Genomic DNA, 19880 nt, shown 5'->3' on the forward strand with positions numbered 1-19880 from the left:
AAAAAAAAAAAAAGAAATGGGCAAAAGAAATGAACAGACATTTCTCCAAAGAAGACATCCAAATGGCCAAGAGACACATGAAAAAAATGCTCAACATCACTTGGCATCAGGGAAATCCAAATCAAAACCACAATGCAATACCACCTCACACCAGTCAGAATGTCTAAACTAACAAGTCAGGAAACAACAGATGTTGGTGAGGATGTGGAGAAAGGGCACCCTCCTACACTGTTGGTGGGAATGCAAGCTGGTGCAGCCACTCTGGAAAACAGTATGAAGCTTCCTCAAAAAGTTGAAAATAGAGCTACCCTACGACCCAGCAATTACACTACTGGGTATTTACCCCAAAGATACAAATGTAGTGATCTGAAGAGGAACCTGCTCCCCAGCGTTTATAGCAGCAATGTCCACAATAGCCAAACTATGGAAAGAGCCCAGATCTCCATCGACAGATGAATGGATAAAGAAGAAGTGGTGTATATATATACAATGGAATACTACTCAGCCATCAAAAAATGAAATCTTGCCATTTGCAGCAACATGGATGGAACTAGAGGGTATTATGCTAAGTGAAATAGGTCAATCAGAGAAAGACAATTATATGATCTCACTGATATGTGGAACCTAAGAAACAAAAGAGAGGATCATAGGGAAAGAGAGGAAAAAATAAAACAATAGGAAACCAGAGAGGGAGACAAACCATAAGAGACTCTTAACTATAGGAAACAAACTGAGGGTTGCTAGAGGGGAGGGGGGCAGGGGGATGGGGTAACTGGGTGATGGACGTTAAGGAGGGCATGTGATGTAATGAGCACTGGATATTATATAAGACTGGTGAATCACAGACCTGTACCTCTGAAACCAATAATACATTATATGTTAATTTAAAAAAATAGAGGCAATAGAACTAGTGAATAGGAAATTTTATAGAGATCAAAAATGCCAACAAAAGCTACAGTGAGAATAAAAAAGGTTATGATCAGGAAAATTTCAGAATTTAAAATGTTGGATGCTTTGAAAAACTACAAGATCCAGTCTGTATAATGACATATTATGCCAGTATTTGATTTTCTAAGCAGTAACTTTAGTTAAGAATATAATTGCTGGGGCGCCTGGGTGGCTCAGTTGGTTAAGCGACTGCCTTCGGCTTAGGTCATGATCCTGGAGTCCCGGGATCGAGTCCCACATCAGACTCCCTGCTCAGCGGGGAGTCTGCTTCTCCCTCTGATCCTCCCCCTCTCATGCTCTCTGTCTCCCATTCTCTCTCTCAGATAAATAAATAAAAAATCTTAAAAAAAAATAATATAATTGCTGGGACACCTACGTGGCTCAGTCAGTCGAGTTTCTGCCTTCAGCTCAGGTCATGATCCCAGGGGCTAGGATCAAGTCCCACATCGGGCTCCTTGCTCAACAAGGAGCCTGCTTCTCCCTCTTCCTGCCTGCCTCTCTCTCTCTCTCTGACAAATAAATAATAAAATAAAATCTTAAAAAAAAAAAGGAATATAATTGCTAAGAAACTTGATAAATTGACCTTTGTATTATTTTAAATTGTAGCTAACCTTTGCTTAAATTTGATGTTACAGATTTTCTATTACTTTGGTTACATCAATGAGTCATAGTTTCTACAAAATAAAATATCTTTTCAGTTGTTCAGAATAATTAGATTGTTCTGAAATGCTTGATTATAAATATCAAATAATTTGCGTTTTTCAATGTATCATTTTCTTTCAGGTTACAGTGTAGGATTTTGGAAGTTCTCCCTCCATCACATCAAAATGGCTTTGCTAATGGACATGTCAGCAGTGTCGATGGAGAAACTATTATCATCAGTGATAGTGATGATTCAGAAACACAAAACAGTTCCTTTCAAAATGGGTAGGTGATTTTTATTAATTTTTAAAATGTATATCAGATTGGCTAATGATACCCTATTGAAATAATTTTCTCTTTAATCCTTCCCTTTTTCCTTTGTAATCATAGAGTGTAAAATCCATCTAAGTGATGTGGTTCAACAACACGTGTTAGAATTTGCAAAATTGAAAGTACCTAGTTAACTCTAGTCAGCTGCGTAGGAGCAATTGAAGTTCACCTCATTCAGTTACACTTAAACATTCCAATTTGGTTTACTTGGGAAAATTAATTCTGTACTTTAATTATTATACTTAATCACTTTATGGTGCATATGGTAGAGAAACTAACCTTCTGCAATTCAGTCAGTTGACAGCCTGGGTCAGCTCAGTGCTCCTGGAGAAAAATCACACAAACCCATGTAGATTGGCATTGTCTACAGGTAAATTTAAAATCTCAGCTAAGTCTTCAACTGATTAAAAGTCTTCTTACATGCTTTAGCTCCACTCTGTCTGTTCTCCACAACTCTCTAAATCTTTATTGCTCCATTCTGTTCCCTCTCTGCCTTTTCGGCATCTCAAAATTAAAAATGCTTTTTCCAGTCTGTCTTGTGTCTTTTTCTTCCCTGTTGTCAGTGAACAGTACCATAATATTCTAATCAGAAACCTAACCTGAGGCTGCTCTTTTTTTTTTTTGAGCATAGTTGGCACACAGTGTTATATTAGTTTCAGATTTAAAACATAGCAATTCAGGGTTCCTGGTTGGCTCAGTGTGTAGAGCATATGACTCTTGATCTCAGGGTCGTGAGTTCAAGCCCCACATTGGGCGTAAAGCTTACTTTAAAAAAAAAAACAGACATAGTGATTCAACATCTCTCTATACTTAATGCTATACGACGTAGTGATTCAATACCTCTCTCTATACTTACGCTCACCACAAGTATAGATATCATCTGTCACCCTACAGTGCTATCACAGTACCATTGATTATATTCCCTATGCTGTGCTTTGTAGTCCTGTTACTTATTCATTCCATAGCCGGAAGGCTGTATCTTCCACTCCCCTTCACCCATTTTGCCCATCTCCCCCCCCCGCCCCCCACGACCATCAATTTGTTCTCCATGCTTAGGTCTGATTCTGCTTTTTGTTTATTTATTCATTCGTTTTTTAGATTCCACATACAAGTGAAATCATATGGTGTTTGTCCTACCCATGTTGTCACAAATGGCAAGATCTCATCTTTTTTATGGCTGCCTAAATTCCAGTGTGTGTGTGTGTGTGTGTGTGTGTGTCTTTACTCATTCAGTGGAATAAATTGAGTTGCTATTGATGGACACTTGGGTTGCTTCCATATTTTGGCAATCGTAAATAATGCTGCAATAAACATAGGAGTGCGGTGCATATATCTTTGTTAATTTATGTTTTTGTTTCCTTTGGGCAGATATCCAGTACAGGAATTATTAGATCATATGGTATTTCTGTTTTTAATTTTTTGAGGAACCTCCATACTGTTTTCCACAGTGGCTGTACCAGTTAACATTCTTACCAATAGTGCACAAGAATTCTTTTTTCTCCACATCCTCACCAACACTTATTTCTTACCTTTTTTATTTTTGCCATCCTGATAGGTGCATTTCCCTGTTTATTAGTGATGTTAAGGATTTTTTTTTTAAGTAGGCTCCATGCCCAATGTGGAGCCCAATGTGGGGCTTGAACTCATGACCGTGAGATCAAGACCTGAGCTGAGATCAAGAGTCAGACTGCTTAACCAACTGAGCCACACAGGAGCCCCAGATGTTGAGCTTTTTTTTTAAAGAATTATTTATTTTTAGAGAGAGTATGCGTGCACGAATGGGGGGAGGGACAAAGAAAGAGGTGAGAGAGTCTCAAGCAAACTCCCTGCCAAGCAGGGAGCCTGACTCAGGGCTTGATCTCAATACCCATGAGATCATGACCTGAGCCAAGATCAAGAGTTGGACGCCCAGGTACCCCTTGAGCATTTTTTAATGTGTCTGTTTGCCATTTATGTGTATGTGTTCTTTTGAAAAATTTCTGTTCGGGTCCTCTGCCCATTTTTAATTGGATTATTTGGAGTTTTTTGGCGTTGAATTGTATCGGTTCTTTATAAATTATGGATATTAACTCCCTGAGGCCACTCTTAACTACTTCCTTTATGTCCTTTGCAGCTGAAATATCAATAACTATCAAATTCTGTCCTTCAGAACCTTGTAATTCAACTTCTAACTTGAACTATTGTATCTATAACTAGCATTTGAGCATTTGCTGTCCGAGCATTGTGCTAATTAGTCACTCCTGGAAGAGTGTTGTTATCTTTATTTAACAAGAAGAACCTGAGCCTTAGAAATGTTAATTGGGGGGCTTGTGGTCCCTCTCTCGCTGTGTCTGTCTCTGTCAAATAAATAAATAAAATCTTTTAAAAAAAAAAAGAAATGTTAATTGGTATTGCACAAGGTCATCTAGCTAGTACACCAAAAATGATTTTGAGGTGAGTGAATGAAGCATGACATGGTCCTATGTATTAAGTCTTTTGATACATCTCATTTGGATCATATGGTATTTCTATTTTTAATTTTTTGAGGGACCTCCATACTGTTTTCCACAGTATGATATATCTCATTTTTTCTTGAGTTGCTACTTTATTAAGCAGAAAAAGAAATTTATAGGTCTTTTGTTTGTGTCCCTCATTGAATATAGGGTTTATGATGCAAAATTATTGAGTATTAGCAGCTCTGACAGTAGTTCATGTGTTTTGTTTGGAGTGTATGAAGGATTATATCCCTTAAATGGAGTTAATTATGTATGAGTCTTGAAGGGTTAAATATAGATTTGTATATGAGACATTATTTAAATTGATGTTTAAATATGGTAAGCACTGGGGTGTCTGGGTGGCTCAGTCGTTAAGCATCTGCCTTTGGCTCAGGTCATGATCCCAGGGTCCTGGGATCAAGCCCTACATCGGGCTCCTTGCTCAGCAGGAAGCCTGCTTCTCCCTCTGCCTCTCTCTTTCTCTGTCTCTCATGAATAAATAAATAAAATCTTTTTAAAAAATAAATATAGTAAGCATTTATTTTTCTATATTTTTTCATTTTAAAGTGATTTACCATTTAAGGCTATTTTGTAGTAACTTTTTTTTTATTTTTAAAAGATTTTATTTATTTTGACAGAGAGAGGGACAGCAAGAGAGGGAACACAAGCAGGGGGAGTGGGAGAGGGAGAAACAGTCTTCCCACTGAGCAGAGAGCCCGATGTGGGGCTCAATCCCAGGACCCTGGGATCATGACCTGAGCCGAAGGCAGACGCTTAATGACTGAGCCACCCAGGCGCCCCATAACTTTTTATTTTTTAAAGATTTTATTTATTTATTTGAGAGAGAGAGCACAAGTGGGAGAGCACAAGCAGGGGGAAAGGCAGAGGGAGAGGGAGAAGCAGGCTCCTAGCAGGGAGCCTGACGTGGGGCTCAATCCCAGGACCCTGGGATCATGACCTGAGCCGAAGGCAGGCAGACACTTAACTGACTGAGCCATCCAGGCACCCTTATTTGGTAGTAACTTTTAACCTAATCTTCTAATTCTTACAGATGCTGTGAGGTGCTTTAGATGAGGAATGTCTAGACTCAGGTTCAGCACTCTATTATTCAGCTCATTAATGTCCTTTCTCTTCCTTTTAGATTTGAATATGAGCTACATGCATAGTTTGCTAATTTGTTACCTTGAGTACAAATATGCCAATTAATTCATAATCCCAATTAGTAATAGTAAGTATTTTATCTGTTATATGTGGCAATATAAATTTCCATCAGTTCCACTTCTGCTACTTACAACAAGCTTATCACAGAGTATTATTGAATTTGACCCATAATTTCCTGCCTAAATAGGTTGTGCCTTATTCCACAAATGTAAGTACTTGGGATAGACCCTTGGTATCGGAAAAGTGAGAAAGCTAATTAATGACTTTATTCACAGATATTGTAACCTGTTTGTGATTCTCAAAGAATCTGAGCCTTCTCTATACATCAACATCATAAAATGCCTACTTGTTTGTAGAATGCTACTGTATCCTAATATACCAGGAAGAGTGAAACATAATCATCTTTGGACCTTTGTTCTGTTATTTCTATTAATTCCCTAACCTAAGTGAGTAAGAAATTTACTTCTTCTAGGTTGTTCCCTGACAACAAAACGTAATCTGGAGTTTCTCATGTTTCAGTAGGTGGGTTGAAGGGATGAGAATGGAAGTTATTTATTGGGTATTTTCCATTAGTTGATCTGTATAACAGCACCCACATATATTCTCTTATTTATTTTATTCCTCAGAACCATTCTATAAGGGTAGGTGGTCATATTCTTTTATCACTGAGGAGAAATGGAAGTTCAGAGTTAGAAAAATTTTCCAGCATCACCTAGTTCATAATATCTGTGAGACATACTAAGGCATTATATTTAGAATTAAGCCTAGTGCTCAAAATGGTCCCCAGCATTCCTGGGTTGGGGGGGCGTTAAAATATATATAATATTTTCTGTTTTAACCCTTTTAAGTGTATAATTCAATGACATTAATTGCATTCACAGTGTCATACCACTATAACCACTATTCCCAAATAGTGTTTTGTTTGGAGTGTATGAAGGATTATATCCCTTAAATATTTTCTTTACGCCAAACAGAAACTCTGTACCTGTTAGGTAATTATTCTACATTTTCCCCCCTCCATCTCTTGGTAACCTCTAATCTGCATTCTGTCTCTATGAATTTATGTACTCTAAGTATTTCATATAAGTGGAATCATACTGTATTTGTCCTTTCGTGTGTGGCTTATTTCACTTAGTACTATTTTTCTTTTTCTTTTTTTTTTTTTTTAAGACTTTATTTATTTGACAGAGACACAGTGAGAGAGGAGCACAGGCAGGGGGAGTGGAGCGGGGAGAGGCAGGCTTCCCGCCGAGTGGGGAGCCCGATGCGGGGCTCGATCCCAGAACGCTGGGATCATGACCTGAGCCGAAGGCAGGCGCTTAACGACTGAGCCACCCAGGTGCCCCCACTTAGTACTATTTTTCAAGGTTCATCCATGTTGTAGTATGTTGAGATTTACAATAGGGCTTTTTGATATACCTATTTTAGAAACATGAGGCTAATTGTTGTAATCATTCCTTTTTATGGGTGAATATTCCATTGTATGTATGTACCGCATTTTGTTTATCCGTTCATCTGTTGATAGACACTCGAGTTTTCACCTTTTGGCTATTATGAATAATGCTGCAATGAATATTGATGTATGGGCTCCTATTCAAGTCCCTGTTTTAAATTCTTTTGGTTATGTACCAAGGAGTAGAATTGCTGAGTCATATGACAATTGTTTAACTTTTTGAGGAACTGCCAAGCTGCTTTTTACAGCAACTGCGCCATTTTACATACTTACCATCAGTATATAAGGATTCCAGTTTGTCCACATTCTCACCATCACTTACTGTTTTTCAAGTTTTTTGATTATAGCCATCCTAGTGGGATGGCTAGTATCTCAATTTTTAAATTGGGTTATTTGTCTTTTTGTTCAGTTATAAGAGTTCTTTATTTATTCTGGTCATCAGAATTTTTTAAATAGAATATTTTGATACATCTGGGGGATCATATTGATTATTTTTTTCAAAGTCAATTTTACATCAGTAAAAGTAAGAAATTAAAGGCTTGACTTTTTATAAAGTTGCATTCCCTCAGAATAACATATTATTAGCTTACTCATCAGTCTGGGCACTTACTGCAGAATCTGATTGAACTAAGTAGTAACTACGTATTTACCTTTGTAGGTCAGCTTTTGTTGGTGGGCAGCAGTCAAGGTTTTAGGAAGCAGGTCACTTATTTATTTTGAAGATGGGTGTTAACACCTTAAACATGTGCTGCTGCTGCTTTTTTTTTTAAGATTTTATTTATTCATTCGAGAGAGAGGGAACACAAACAGAGGGAGTGGGAGAGGGAGAAACAGGCTTCCCGCTGAGCAGGGAGTCTGATATGGGCCTTGATCCCAGGACCCTGGGATCATGACCTGAGGCTGAGGGCAGCCGCCTAACCGACTAAGCCACCCAGGCGCCTCCTAAACATGTGCTTCTTAAACTAAGTTTGTGAAAGAGACTATGAGAAAATTGTTACTCTTCTTATCACAAAGCCATGGACAAAGTCATAGACATAGCAGCCTTGGACATTTTAGTGCTCTCCGAATCTCAGCATTCTTGCAATACTCTCCAATATCTTTGCCAGAACGGAGTTCTAGAGTAACGTATGAAGTCATTTTCTCCTATCTAGCTATTTACCATGGGATTTATGGCAGAGCTTTTGAATACCAATCTAAATATACTTCTTTTTTAAATTTATTTGAGAGAGAGCGCGAGCACAAGTGGGATGGAGAGGGAGAGAGAATCTGAAGCAGGCTGCACACTGAGTGCAGAGCCTGACGCGGGGCTCAATCCCACGACGACATCATGACCTGAGCCGAAACCAAGAGTCGGATGCTTAACTGACTGAGCCACCCAGGCACCCCCTAAATATACTTGAGAATGAAATGAGGCTAATTTTTGTACCACTAGGATACTTTGTGTAGATTGTATAATAAGGAATACTTTAAATTTAGAATTATTCATTTATTTTATGTATGTACAAGCAAATTTTATTTTAAAAATTGACTTGCTAGTATTTATAGCACTAAATAAAAGATTGGACTACATTTTAGAGAAGATAATTTGCATCATATAAAATTGAAGTTAAGAGATTTAGGGTTTTGTCTGTAGTCTTACTCTTTGAAATATACATATTGTGTATCTGCTCTCCATGTTCCTTTCTTTACTCATCTCTTACGTTTGCCCATCAAGAATGGGTTAAGTAAGGGGTGGCTCATTCAGTTTAGGCATCTGCCTTCGGCTGGGGTCATGATCCCGGGGTCCTGGGATCGAGCCCCACATCGGGCTCCCTGCTCGGCGGAAAACCTGCTTCTCCCTCTCCGTTTCTCCCCCTGCTTGTGTGTGCTTGCTCTCTCTCTCTCAAAATAAATAAACAAAATCTTAAAAAAAAAAAAAAAAGTGGGTTAAGTAGTTATACTTATGTCTGCTGTTGTTTCTTTCCCTCCAAAATTACTAATAGATATAAAGAAAATTTATATTTGAAAATCCTCACTTGTTAAGATCACAATTTGTATAACTACTTGATACAAGTTTCCTTTCTTTCTTTGAGAGCAAGAGAGAGCGTGCAAGAGAGCATGAGCTGGGGGAGGGGCAGAGGGAGAAGCAGGCTCCCTGCTGAGCAGGAGCCTGATGCTGGGATTGTTCCCGAGACCCTGAGATCATGACCTGAGCCGAAGGCAGACCCTTAACTGACTGAGCCACCCAGGCACCCCACTAGTTTCCTTTCTTTTTTTTAAGATTTTGTTTATTTGACAGAGAGAGAGAGACACAGAGAGAGAGGGAACACAAGCAGGGGGAGTGGGAGAGGGAGAAGTAGGCTTCCTACGGAGCAGGGAACCCAATGTGGGGCTCGATCCCAGGACCCTGGGATCATGACCGGAGCCAAAGGCAGACACTTAATGACTGAGCCACCCAGGCGCCCCCCGCAAGTTTCCTTTCTTAATGAAAGAGCCAAATAGTGAAGTTCATTTGCAATCCAGAAAATTCTCTGAAAATTTAACTAAATTGATAGACAGTACTGACGGAAATAGTCCTGACAGTCCTGAAAATATTCACTAGTTTACCATCTGATTTCAGTGTGATTGAGGTATGCCAAGTACAGGTGAGTGTGTCTAGTTGCTTTTAGGATTTGTAGAAGAAACTATGGTATTTGTAGCAACTCAGATTGGTAGGTAAATAACACCTTGTTAATAATATACTCTGCTGTTGTGATTTAAGGCTATAAAAATTTAAGATCAGGCTGCTTTTATCCTTTACAGTGGATCAGAGTTTTATGGAGTCACCTCTAGGCAGATGCTATTTAAAGTTTAAAATACCATAAAAATATTATCCTAACCTAAAAATAGTACATAAACAAGGATACATTTTTGGTAACATCTTATATCCTGGTGGTAATTTGCAAGAGCACAAGGAAAACTAATTATTTTAGGAACCTCAAAGAGTGTATTGTGTACCCCATTGTGAAATACTATGCAACTGACTTCCTTCATGAAGTGTAATCTGGCTGTAATGATAACCTGCTTAATTATTAGTAAGATTATGGAATCTGAGTGTTACTTTTAAAGAAATAGACCTAATTGTTTTGCTATTTGTAGTTCATATATGAAATTTTATGTATGAGAGGTCAGTTTAGCATTTTAAATTACAAAAACAAACAAAACACCATAAGTATTTATGCAGAAAGCTTAATTATTCGGTCCTTTGTCATTTCTATTTTACTGCTATAGAAAAAAATTTTAACTGCCTCTTTAGTATCAAATATTGTCCATGGGATAGCAACAAAAACAATTACCATTATGAGAAAATAAAAGTAGAAATTAAATTATATATATAACTAGGCATATTGGGGTGCCTGGGTGGGCTCAGTCAGTTAAGTGTCCAACTCTTGATTTTGGTTCAGGTCATGATCCTCAGGGTTGTGAGATTGAGCCCCATGTCTGGCTCCGCAATAGAGCCTGCTTGGGAGTTTCACCCTCTGCCCCTCCCCCCCAAAAAATGTATATATAACTAGGCATATTGAAATATGGTGTATTTATAAAATAAATAAGTGATAAAATTTTGTGAATAAATCATTGGAATTGCAGTCTAATTTCTATAAATATAATATTTGATATTAATGTGCCAGTGTAGAGCTAGTAACACTTGTTACTAAGAAAATCAGTCTCTTAGTCACAGTCATGGCTAAGATCACTACATTCAATTTAGTATTCCAGCTATTTAGGCCTAGGCTTTAGGAAGCGAGGGAGAAAAATTATTAAAATGGGATTTCTTTTTAATACTATCTTTTAATTCTTATGTTATAGGTGAATCCATATGACAAGCAGTTTCTGTTGGTCTCTAATAGCTGTACTTCCTTGGAAATAATCCAGTTATGATTTTATCCTGTATAGAATTTATGTAAGAGTTATAGCAAAACCCCCATAAGAATATTTTCACTGATTGGAAAAACTGATTTTAATTCTGTTATGTTTTATCTTCAGAAATGAATTTCATGATATAGCAAGAAAAAACAAAAAATAGTTTTATATACACACAAAAATCACATTTTTATAGCCTTAAATCCATTAAGATAAAGTCCATAAACAAGTTTTCTATAAACAAATAATATATAAATATATTTATGCATTTATAATTGTGACTTAAAATATAATAATATACTGCAACTGGTAGTAAATCTTTTAAGTGCAATCTATATTATACTTGATCAACCCCTTATATGTATAAAATAGTAGTGATTAATTGCTAAGTTAGCACCAATTCAAAAAATGATATCAAGATAAAAAATCAAGTCTGTTCTTAAACAACTGCTGTTGATTCATCAAAACCCATTTTTCTTTTTCCCTGTTTTCATTCCAAGAAATTCCTTTATTGGGAACTCACATCAGTATTGCTCTCTGAACACTTAGACTTCTCTCTCTCTCTTTTTTTTTTTTTAATTTATTTATTTGACAGAGAGGGAGCAAGCACAAGCAGGGGGAGCGACAGGGAGAGGGAGAAGCAGGCTCCCCACTGAGTAGGGAGCCCGATGTGGGACTAGATCCCAGGACTCCAGGATCATGACCTGAGCCGAAGGCAGACGCTTTAACAACTGAGCCACCCAGGCGCCCTGAACACTTAGACTTCTCTCTTTGATCTCTTCTTTTGGGACAGTGCTTTTCAAACTGTAGGTTATAGCCTCATGTAGGTTGTGAAATTAATAATGAATTTTAATAGAATAGAAAGTATTAGACTGCGTTCCATATAGTCAGGTTGAGGATTAAATATATCTCCTGTGTACACTGGGTCTCAATGTAAAGATCCTTGGTGCTCCAACTAGGAAGTTAATGCTGTTAAAGGTAAATACTTCAGTTTTTTGTGGTTTTTTTAAAGATTTATTTATTTATTTAATTGACAGAGAGAGAGACACAGCAAGAGAGGGAACACAAGCAGGGGCAGAGGGAGAGGGAGAAGCAGACTCCCTGCCGAGCAGGGAGCCCGATGCAGGGCTCGATCCCAGGACCCTGGGACCATGACCCGAGCTAAAGGCAGTTGCTTAACCGACTGAGCCACCCAGGCGCCCCAGATACTTCAGTTCTGTGTGATTGTCTCATACATCCCTTCCGTGTTGAATTTCTATAAATACAGTGTATACTCTACTTATCACACTTTGGCCATATCTGACCCTCATTGCTAAATGTTTCCTTTATCATCCTTTTTTTTTTTTTTTTTAAAGATTTTATTTATTTGACAGAGAGACACAGAGAGAGAGGGAACACAAGCAGGGGGAGTGGGAGAGGGAGAAGCAGGCTTCCCGAGGAACAGGGAGCCCGACGTGGGGCTCGATCCCAGGACCCCGGGATCCTGACCTGAGCCGAAGGCAGACGCCCAACGACTGAGGCACCCAGGCGCCCCTTTTATCATCCTTTCATATCATTTTCTTCCCAATAATCCTTATTTACATCCCCGTTATATATGCACTTGCATTCACAGAGGCAGCTTTTCAAGAATCCAACCACTTCTCTCTCTACTGCCACCACAACCACCGAAGTCTGTAACTGCCATCAGCTCTCACTTGGTTCAGTGCACTAGCTTTCTAATGGATGTCCCTGTTTGCACTCTTGCCCCACAGTCTGGCAGCCAGCATGATCTTTCTGAAATATAAGTTACATGGCAGCCAGAGTGACCTTTCTGAAGTGTAAGTTCTGTCATTATCTCCCCAGTATTCAGTATCCTCTAGTGTCTTTTCAGAGTAAAATCCAAAACCCTTATATTGATGGCCTATAATCTGGCCCTTCTGCTTCCTCTCTGACTGGATTTTTTATTCTCCTTATTTATTCCGCTTCTTGTGCAAGCCATGCCTGTTTCCACCTCAGGGCCTTTACACACTCTTTTCTCTCTTCCTTTGAACTCATTTCCCCAAGATTTTCTTGTGAGTTGCTCCCTCTTTTCTTTCAGATCTCTGCTTAAATGTTAACTTCTTACCAGGCCTGTCTCGTCAGTTTATCAGGATTGTCACTATATAAAATAGAGTACTTCCACCCTGCATAGCAGCTGCATAGTCCTTTCATAGCACTTACCTCCTACCCTGTTGTATATTTTTGTTTGTTTGCTTGCCTGTATCTCCCCACTGTATTTCTATTTTGTTCACTACTTAATCCTTATTGTTTAGTTTTTGGCACATTGTAGTCTCTTAACTATTTATTGGACAGATGGATGAATGCATTCTCAAAGGAAAAACAAGATGAGAAGTTGGTTGAGACAAGGATTAAATGTATAGCCTCTGCCAATTCTTAAAATAGGGTAAACTACATTATCTCCACTTTTGCTCTTGCTTTACATAGTATTAAGAAAAAAGCTTAAAAGCAAATCCAAGAGCTATTTGTTTACAAATTTATCTTACCTAAACTGGGTACTTTACTTGTGCTTATTCATCTTCAGTTAATTTCTTCACACAGGAAAATTTATTGAATGAGTAAAATACCTACCTAACATAAAACAGTGCTTTGTACTATTTTGGCTGATAGAATGGAGAGGGATGTCAGTAACTTATAAAATCCTAGTTAAACTAAAAATACATTAGATTCTGTTACAGTGTGTTCTTAGAAACTATATTTCTATTTAAAATCTCACATTTTCAGGGGCGCCTGGGTGGCTCAGTTGTTAAGTGTCTGCCTTTGGCTCAGGTCATGATCCCAAGATCCTGGGATCGAGCCCTGCATCGGATCCCTGCTCGGTGGGAAGCCTGCTTCTCGCTCTCCCACTCGCCCTGCTTGTGTTCCTGCTCTCGCTGTCTCTCTCTGTCAAATAAATAAATAAAATGTTAAAAAAATAAAATAAAATCTCACATTTTCAAAAAAATTATTAATTGATTTGTGTCTTTGCTCTTTTTTAGGAAGAAAAAAGATGCAGTCGATCCCTTATTATTCAAGTACAAGGTGCAACCCACTAAAAAAGAATTGTATGAGTGTGCTATTGTTAAAGCAACACAAATCAGGTAAAACTCGGTATCTCATCTATGCTGGTTTAAAATAGAATAATTGTGTTCAGTTAAGATTTGCTATAGAACAGTGTTGCATGTGATTGCTTCCCTTTTTAAAATAAATGTACACTTAGAGACTGATTAAGTGAATCCTAATGGACTCCATGAGCCCTTTGTAAGTAAACCCAAAGAGTCTTCAGTCTAAAAAATTAAAAAGGGGCGCCTGGGTGGCTCAGTTGGTTAAGCGACTGCCTTCGGCTCAGGTCATGATCCTGGAGTCCCGGGATCGAGTCCCACATCGGGCTCCCTGCTCGGCGGGGAGTCTGCTTCTCCCTCTGACCCTCTTCCCTTTCATGCTCTCTGTCTCTCATTCTCTCTCTCTCAAATAAATAAAATCTTTAAAAAAAAAAAAAAATTAAAAAGGATCCTATTTATGAGGCACTTCTCATGAGAGAACTCAGTTTTCAATGCTGAGAAGTCTGATGGTACTTACAAATACGTCACATTTGTAATATTTTATTCATTAGACACAGACATCTGATCAGTCTCTTCCATTCCTTAAAGTTAAATAATAACAAATTAGTATCTTTAAAAACTCCTGTTTGAAGGGTGCTTGGGTGTGCAGTCAGTTAAGCGTCTGATTCTTAATTTCAGTAGGTTGCGATCTCAGGGTCGAGAGATTGAGCCCCAAGTCGGGCTCCATTCTCAGCATGGAGTCTGCTTGGGATTCTCTCTCTCTCCCTCTGCCCCTCCCTTGCTCGCGCATATGCTCTAAGTAAATAAATAAAATCTTTTTTAAAAAATTAAGTAAATAAAAAAATAAATTCCTGTTTAAGTCCTAATCAAAAGAGGGGTAATGAATTGTTAATATTTAAAGGAATTGACTTTAGGTTACACAGATCTATTTTAGGACAGTCCCTTTTGTTGCCTGCTGAGGTTAGGCCCTTAGTCATCTGAAAGTAAATTGACGTTATCAGCCAACTATCAACTTGCCACCCAGTAGTCAGTCTTGCATTTCATTTGATGTAAAATGCTTTTATTTGGGGTGCCTGGGTGGCTCAGTCAGCTAAGCATCTGACTTCAGCTCAGGTCATGATCCCAGGGTTCTGGGATCGAGCTCCCCATCAGGCTCCCTGGGAGCCTGCTTCTCCCTCTCCCTCTGCCTGTGGCTCTTCCTGCTTGTGCTCTCTCTCTATCTCTCTCAAATAAATAAATAAATAAATAATAAAATCTTTAAAAAATAAAATAAAATGATTTTACTTATTCTCATATACTTCTTGCCTCATATATACTGATGAGTCCAAAGAAAAGTGATAATAACATATTACTTTCTATAACTATGAGGGGGTGTGTGTAGTTTTTTGTTTGGTTGGATCTTGGGGGGTCCATCATTAATTTAAGATCTCTGGAGTGTATTGCATTTTATTATATGCTGAAAAATAGTATTCTCAAAATAATGCTCATAGATTATTCACTTTTTTTTTAATAAGTAGGCTAGTGGGTGCTGTGTAGGACAATACAATTCTTGAGGACTAGTATATTTATTCAATAGTCAAGAAATAATTAACCTTCTTATTGTCATCTACTCTGTGTATGGTGGTGGGATAGCACAGTAAGCCAGTCCTTTCTCTCATATAGTCCTTTCTCTAAGAAAAGAATATACATTTTTGAGGAGGCTACTACTTTAAAACTCCTTTATTGTTTATTCACTCTTAGAAGCTTTTAACTTGGCTTTTCTTGGAAGGAATACATAAAATTCAATTAAAACATTTACTTTCTTTCCAGAACTTTTCCAGAAATACTTGGGTGTTTAGGGGTGTTTTTTTTTGTTTTGATTTGTTTCTGGTGGTGTTTGTTACCATTGTGGTGGTTGTTTTTGAATTTGGGGGCAAGGGAGAATCAAAAATAGCGTATTTTTGGAATCTTAATTCTAATTCTCTTTCATTTTAATCCCATGAATTTGTTGGCTGCCATACGAAGTTTAAATACAAAATATTTTAGAAATTGAAACAACCTATGTTCAAGAATGTTCATATTATCCATTTGAATATTGACTTAGTGTTATGTGATATCTTGTAGCCTCCTGATTTTAATTTTTTAAAGAATTTCAATGGTGATATTTCTAGGAATGATCATCTAATTTTCTAAAATTAGGTTTACCCTGTAGTATGTTTTCCTTGAGGTTTATTTGATTTCTAAGTGATTCTTATGCAACAAATGCGTATACTATGTTTGTAATGGACATTTATAATAAATCCATTCAAGTTGATCTTATAACATTCCATATAAATACTTATGTATAAAGTTTCTCATAACTTATACATAAATACTATTGGAAAAGGAAGTATCTTTCTTTTTCTAAGCTTGAAATTGAGGTTATTGATTTTTGGAGAGTATAGAGTTCAAATTGAATTCTTTGATACTAACACTTTACTCTTTCTCCTTCTTTTTCCCCTGGCAGTCGGAGAAAACACTTATTTTCTCGTGATAAATTAAAGCTTTTTCTGAAGCAACACTGTGAACCACAAGATGGAGTCATTAAAATTAAGGTAATCAGAACAGTGAAATTATTTATTGGAAGGAAGAAAAAAAGAGAGATAGGTTGTGTTATAAAGTTGAAACATTGCAGAAATGTTATGTCAAAGTTGGTTGAAAATAGTTCTCTTTTTATCTGGAGCCAGTTTTTAGTAATCTTCTTTCTATTAATTGGATCTTAAATACTATTTTTGCAATTGCTAGAATTGCTAGATGGCTCAGGTACTGCATTTTTTTTCCCCCTTGTAAAAAAGATCAACGAAGGCATGTAAAAAGAGATGGAAAACTTGGAAAGAGAAAATGTTATAGGGGAAGGGAACATCTGTATTTTTCTAAGTGGGGTCCTGGCTCACAAAAATAAATTCAAAGAACAATGCTAAAATAGATCCTTCTCCCTCTGCCTGCCGCTCTCCCTGCTTGTGCTCTCTCTCAATCTCTCTATTTCTGACAAATAAATAAAATCTTTAGAAAATTAATAAATAAATATTAAAGTGAGAGTAAACATTTTTCTCATAGAGTATAACAAAAAAATCATTAGTGGATAAAGTTTAATACCCAATGTGGTGAGTGTAGTCTGCTATTAGGAGTACTACAAGAACACAAAGATGTATTTGTTTATTGTGTTATGTGTGTATGAATAAGGAACATTGGCAATTGATGTATTAAAATCTATTTTGGGGGCGCCTGGGTGGCTCAGTCATTAAGCGTCTGCCTTCGGCTCAGGTCACGATCCCAGGGTCCTGGGATCGAGCCCTGCATCGGGCTCCCTGTTCCGCGGGGCGCCTGCTTCTCCCTCTCCCACTCTCCCTGCTTATGTTCCCTCTCTCGCTGTGTCTCTCTCTGTCAAATAAATAAATAAAATCTTTAAAAAATAATAAAAAATAAATAAAAAACTAAAAATCTATTTTGACATTTTTTGAGCATATATATTTGAGAAGAAACCACCCATATGCTTTATATTCATATTTAAAGGGCAATTCTGTATATTCAGGCGTTATTTATGTGGGATAGTCGACAACCATCTTAATAGATCTTAATATAAAATCTTAATAGATTCTTGAGGGGCACCTGGGTGGCTCAGATGGTTAAGCGTCTGCCTTCGGCTCAGGTCATGATCCCAGGGTCCTGGGATCGAGCCCCGCATCGGGCTCCTGGCTCAGCGGGAAGCCTGCTTCTCCCTCTCCCTCTGCCTCTCTCCCTGCTCATGCTCTCTCTCTCTCTGTATCTCTGTGTCTCAAATGAATAAATAAAATCTTTAAAAAAAAAAATAAATAAAAATAAAAAAATAAAATCTTAATAGATTCTTGATTTATTATGATGGCCGGAACTGATTGAGTTTTAAATGTTAAAAGTTATGTTCTACCACGAATACAATTATTACACAGAAAATTTAATTCCTAGTTGAAGTGTTTTTGTTTTGTTTAATGATTTAAATTTTTGTATCATTATTTTCTTATACATTTTCTGAAAGATACTTCTGTAAATGGCATGTTTTCTTAGAAAGAATGATGATCTTGGCTATTAGACCAAAAATAATCTTCAGAATTGCTAGCCAAAAATAAAAAGTTTAGAGTTGGAGATGGATGAAAGGTGAACAAGTTTTGAAACTCTTTTGGATTTAGCATTTATCCTAAAACCACACAACTTCTGGTAAAACTGAGGTTGACTTTGCTGAACTTAAATTCTGAGTTGAAATTTGATAAGAATTTATCAGCATTTCTCCTTTTTGCCAGATCAACTTTAAAATTTGATACATAAAGTCTTTAAGTTAAAAAAAAAAAGTCTTTATCACCCCCAATTGCAGGGAAAATATAAATATTCAGCAGTTAGGAAATGGTTGAGGAAAATTTATTGGGTTAATACAGTGGACTTGTAATGTTAAATATATGGATTATTTACATAGAAAATTCCATACAAAATTAGTCAAAAGTAATGCAAACCAAAAAAGGTTATTATATAAACATAATTTTGAAATAGTTTTAGAATTTAAGAAACTGTTGAAGCATTCTTAGGTATTTTATGGGGGGACATTCCTTTGAATTGTGGTTTTTTATCTTTTTGGTAAAGCTGATTAATAATAGATCAAGTAAATCAGCTAAAATGTGTATTACTAGATAAAGAATATTGGTGTGGGTATGCATACACACACACACACACAATGGAATATTACTCAGCCATCAAAAAAGAATGAAATCTTGCCATTTGCAATGATGTGGATGGAACTAGAGGGTATTATGCTAAGTGAAATAAGTCAGAGAAAGACAAATATATGATATCACTCATATGTAGAATTTAAGAAAGAAAACAGATGAACATAGGGGAAGGGAAGGAAAAATAAAATAAGATGAAAACAGGGTGACAAATCATAAGAGATTCTTTTTTTTTTTTAAGATTTTATTTATTTATATGACAGAGAGAGACAGCGAGAGAGGGAATGCAAGCAGGGGGAGTGGGAAAGGGAGAAGCAGGCTTCCTGCTGAGCAGGGAGCCCGATGTGGGGCTCAATCCCAGGACCCTCGGATCATGACCTGAGCCAAAGGCAGACGCTTAATGACTGAGCCACCCAGGTGCCCCAATCATAAGAGATTCTTAACTCTTGGAAGCAAACTGAGGGTTGCTGGAGGGGGAGGAGTGGGGAATGGGGTACTTGGGTGAACAGGAATGACAGAGGGCACTTGATGTAGTGAGCACTGGGTGTTATCTGCAACTGACGAATCAGTATATTTTACCCCTAAAACTAAAAAACAACAACAAAAACAAAAAAAAAAACCAGGGACATCTGGATTGGTCAGTTGGTTAAGTGGCTGCCTTCAGCTCAGGTCATGATCCCAGAGTCCTGGTGTCAAGTCCCACATGGGCCTCCTTGCTCAGCGGGAGCCTGCATCTCCCTCTCCCTCTCCCTCTGCCTGCCGCTCCCCCTGCTTGTTCTCTCTGTCTCTCTGATAAATAAATAAAAATCTTTTAAAAAAATAAAAACCATAAGGGAGAGAAAATTTTAAAATGTGTGTTACTGTTTATTAACACATGAAATTCTAATGTTTTTGACCTTGTCTTTCACAGCAGTCCTATGACATTTTAAAGCACATCTATGTATGGTTTCCTAATGGTGTTATTACTGTACCTTATGTCTTTTTTTTTTTTTTTATGAAGGCGTCATCTCTTTCAACATATAAAATAGCGGAACAAGATTTTTCTTACTTCTTCCCTGATGATCCACCCACATTTATCTTTAGTCCTACTAACAGAAGAAGAGGAAGACCTCCCAAACGAGTATCTATTAGTCAGGTAAGTAGAGAATGGTAAAAACTACATTGTAGCTCTTAATAAAACTGTTCAAGGGCACCTGGGTGGCTCAGT

The 19880-nt window shown here is 37.4% G+C and overlaps 2 protein-coding genes across 4 annotated transcripts in view; one reads left to right on the plus strand and one right to left on the minus strand.

Annotated features, from left to right (window-relative positions):
* SRP54 (signal recognition particle 54) overlaps positions 1-19880 on the minus strand; it is a 248683-nt gene that overhangs the window by 164545 nt on the left and 64258 nt on the right. The gene's annotated exons all lie outside the window — the stretch shown is intronic.
* The window catches only part of BAZ1A (bromodomain adjacent to zinc finger domain 1A), a 90813-nt gene that overhangs the window by 29491 nt on the left and 41442 nt on the right, over positions 1-19880 (plus strand). For all 3 annotated transcript variants that reach the window (XM_081830623.1, XM_006732227.3, XM_081830622.1), the window contains 4 exons: positions 1732-1875; positions 13902-14003; positions 16450-16537; positions 19674-19808. In XM_081830623.1, the coding sequence (XP_081686749.1) occupies positions 1732-1875; positions 13902-14003; positions 16450-16537; positions 19674-19808 (469 nt within the window). The remainder of the gene's footprint in view (positions 1-1731; positions 1876-13901; positions 14004-16449; positions 16538-19673; positions 19809-19880) is intronic.

This window comes from Leptonychotes weddellii, chromosome 9 (assembly GCF_054177405.1).
Source record: "Leptonychotes weddellii isolate Sample4059 chromosome 9, ASM5417740v2, whole genome shotgun sequence".
Taxonomy (NCBI): Eukaryota; Metazoa; Chordata; class Mammalia; order Carnivora; family Phocidae; genus Leptonychotes; species Leptonychotes weddellii.